General features: G+C 38.1%; 1 protein-coding gene across 1 annotated transcript in view; it reads right to left on the bottom strand.

Moving 5' to 3' along the window:
- The window catches only part of vimr2 (vimentin-related 2), a 23,353-nt gene that overhangs the window by 18,800 nt on the left and 727 nt on the right, over positions 1 to 3,826 (bottom strand). The window contains exons 2-4 of the mRNA XM_014004233.1: positions 2,242 to 2,386; positions 2,005 to 2,154; positions 1,165 to 1,284 (exon numbers count right to left, since the gene is read on the bottom strand). Coding sequence (XP_013859687.1) covers positions 1,165 to 1,284; positions 2,005 to 2,154; positions 2,242 to 2,386 — 415 coding nt within the window. The remainder of the gene's footprint in view (positions 1 to 1,164; positions 1,285 to 2,004; positions 2,155 to 2,241; positions 2,387 to 3,826) is intronic.

The raw sequence follows: 3,826 nt of genomic DNA, 5'->3' as shown, positions 1-3,826 counted from the left end.
CCGGCAACCTTCCGGTTCCAGGTCAACTCCCCTAACCACTCTACCACAGCCGCCCCTAAATGGGTAAATTTAGTGTAAGGAATCAGGGTTAGGCTATAGAAATGACCAGTAAATGAATCAAAGTCAATGGAAAGACCCCACAAGGATAGAGAAACATAGCTTGTGGGTGTGTGTGTGTCACTCACACACACACCATAGACACGGTCTCTTTCATGAGCATTAACCCTTTAGGGCCCAGATTACAAATGGTGACTAACATTTTATTTATTGTTATTTAACCAGTCAAGTCCCGTTGAGATCTCAGATCTCTTTTTCAAGGGAGGCCTGGAGGAAACCTACTGTACATGTTTTTTGTGTTTTGGGGGAAACCGGAGTACCTGGAGAAAACCCACACAAGCACGAGGAGAACATGCAAACTCCGCACAGAAAGACCCCAGGTCCGAACCGGGGGTCGAACCMAGGACCTTCTTGCTGTGAGGCGTTGGTGCTAACCACTGAGCCATTGTGCTGCCAAATAAAGTGGGCGGTCCTTCATGGGTCAGCTCCTCTCCTATTGGTCAATAAACAGGAAGTTAGCAGGATCCACATGCAGATCCATTGGTTGAGAAGAAAATGTGAAAACACTAAAAATAAGGAAAGCACTTTAAAATACAAAATCATTGTTTGTGATTGATGTTGACGTAAACAGGTGATGAAAAATTAAGGATGAAGATAACTCATTTTAACACCTTTAATGAGTGTTTTTACTTTTCMAATAATTGTGAGCAGTTTTAGGACTTTTACTAAAGTATTTTTCTTATCAGTGAATTTTTTTTTTTTACCAAAGTTATGTTCTGTTAAGGTCCTTTTACTTTCTTTACTTTTAAAGTAGTTTATCCACCTTTGTTGACCTCCAACTGAAAACAGGTTTGGTGATAAAGTTATTTTCACTCATTCTAACAAGAAAGAGAAGTTTCACTGATAAGACTCTGACGTGTCGTCATTGTTGTAACAGGTTTGTATTTCTGTTCATGGTTCAACGTCAGGTCAAGCCCTCTAAATGATACACCCTTTTAGTTGAGACTAAACTTCTGTTTCACTGATAAGGTTTACTCAGTTTGAGTTAGGACAGATTCTGATGCTCAGATACACTGGAGGCATTTAAGAAACAAACAGAACAGATACCTCTGAAACAGCTTGTTGATCCTGCTGAACGAGGGCCCTCTGATGAGCGGCCTTCTCGTGCTCCTTCAACAAACGTTCAAGCTCTGCTTTTAGCTCCTCCGTGTYGTGGAGAACCTCGTCCTGTGAGGGCAGTGATGGATCGTTACAAACTGATCGTTACACACTGATCATTACACACTGACCGTGACAGGAAGGAGAAGAGAACGCAGCAGTGATGTGCAGATCGATACTGAAATATCGATACTACCGATACCAGAACTTTATGTTCTAGAATCGATACTAAAATCAAAATCGATACTTTGACACTTTAGTTATTKCACATAATGTATATCAACAGGAAAATAGTGGAAAATTACTCAACTATTCCACACTTGTCTTGATCAKATGTGGTTGGAGAGAACTACTTTTTCTTCCGCTTGAGTTATGCATGAGCCATAAGTCAGTCACTCAGTCTGTAGATGTATGGCAGGTCATTTTAATATAAAATCGTTTGACTGTTGTTACATTCTAGATGAGGGGTTCCCAAACTTTTTCATGCCATGGCCCCCCAAAACAGCGTTAGCTCTGGCCAAGGACCTTCTTGCAAATATTTAGAATGTTTTTCAAAAATTGTTATATTTCTTTAGAATAAGAATTTTAAATTGTGCTTAACAAATGTAAGGTCAGGGCCAGAAAGACTTTAAAGCTTTTTTAAAGCTTTAAGACTTTTTAAGATTTACCAGACACATTATGTGTGTTATCACAAAGTATCGCCGATACCAGACACATTTTATTTGGTATCAGTATCGGAAAAAAAAAATTGGCAGTATCGAACATCACTAGAACGCAGCAGAACCCTGCCTTCTGTCGGCGCAGTCTCTCCACCGCCGCCTCCACACTGTCGTGGGGCTTTTCCACAGCCAAGGTGATGCTGGAGGGAGTGAGTTCAGGGCTCATCTCCTCTGCGATCTGACATTCCAGAAACTCGTTCTCCTCTTCGTAACGGCGAGCCTGAAAACACAGATTTAACGAGGAGAGAGGTGGACAGACGCAGACTCAGAGGGGTTATTTTTACTGCGATGGTGGAGTTTTTCTCACCAGTTCGATGAGTTTGAGCAGGCGGTCGTTCAGGTCAGCGATGGCGGCGCGCTCCTGGACAAACCTCTTCAAACCCTCTCTGTTCAGAWCCTCTGCAGCTTCAAAGTTTAACTGCTCACAGCCACATTTATCAACAGCTGCACCTCTGAAAGGAAATGCCAAAAACTCACCTTTTYCATGATGTTATTATTAAATCTGTTTTATGAACTGTATTTTAAACTGTTTTATTCTCATGTTGCTAAAAGCCCATCTAGGGACTGGCATTGCAAATTAGCCTAAAGTATAACTGTTGTACAGTGTTGACACTGTACAATACATGAAGTGAAACTGAGCTGAACTTAAACATTACTGTGAAGCGACTTATAGATAACAGGGTTCTTACAGTTTAAGGAAAGTTATGTTTAAGACTTTTTAATGACAAGTGAAATTAAATTTAAGACCAATTTCATAATAAACACAAATGACAAAATAAAAAAAATAATGGCAGAAACTCATGAATCAAAGTATTTTTGGTTGAATTATTCAAATATTGCTAACAGACCAATTGTTGTTATCCATATCTAACTATACCAGAAACATTCTTAGCAGTCAGTTTTAAACTTAATTTAATTTCTGGAAATCCTCCARTGACCCTAAATTTGGAGTTTTAGGACCCATAGTGGGATCTTAATCCCAATTTGCTGTAGATGAAACCTTAAAGTGCCTGTGACATCAATTTTTTGTTAATAAAAGTGAATGCATTTTTGGAAAGACAACATTATTAACATATTACAAAACAAATTTCACGTTGCTCAGATGAACAGTTGTTGAGATAGTTGCATGTGAAATAACAGGAAGTGATGTCAAAGGGGAATGTCTACATGTGAATATTTAAAAAAATTAATGTTACCAATTATTTTAATATTTGAGATGAATTACAATCATCCTACTTGCAATGGGTTAACATTTTTAAGACTTCTGAAAGATTAAGACATTTAAGGCTAATTATTTTGGATTGATGAATTCAATGACTTTTAAGACATTTTAAGGACCTGCAGGAACCCTGGACAAAAAAGTAAATATTCTGAAAAGGGCTGGGCGTATTTCTGGTTTACATGTGAAACCAAACACTTCATAACAAAAGGCTTTTTCCCTTCAGTGCTCAGATTTCAAGTTCCAGATGAGAATCAGTAGCCTGACCAGCTCCTTGTTCTTTGCTTTGCTTCCGAGTGAAGGGAAACTAGAATCAAGYGGAAATGTACAGGAAGGCAAGGTCCAGCCTAGAGAATCAGTGACCTAAATCTAAAATCTTTTTTATGCACAGAAACAGAACACAAACACTTTCAGATATTCTAATAAAACAACAAGACRTTTTAAGGTAAAACAGGAGAATTTTAGTTTTTTTTTTGGCTCAAGTTTGAAAAAATAAATAAAAGACAAGATCTGCTGTGCTTATATTTTATAATCACTGTGTTTATACATCAATAGAGCTTGTATTCAGGTAAAACCAAACAATAAAATAAACATGTTTGATTTACAGCGGGTAAAATAAGTGTTGAACACGTCACCATTTTTCTCAGTAAATATATTACTAGAGGTACTAATG

The sequence above is a fragment of the Austrofundulus limnaeus genome, unplaced genomic scaffold, assembly GCF_001266775.1.
Source record: "Austrofundulus limnaeus strain Quisiro unplaced genomic scaffold, Austrofundulus_limnaeus-1.0 Scaffold1, whole genome shotgun sequence".
Lineage (NCBI taxonomy): Eukaryota > Metazoa > Chordata > Actinopteri > Cyprinodontiformes > Rivulidae > Austrofundulus > Austrofundulus limnaeus.
Note: the sequence above shows the minus strand (reverse complement) of the source record. Positions and strands in the feature narration are given on the sequence as shown.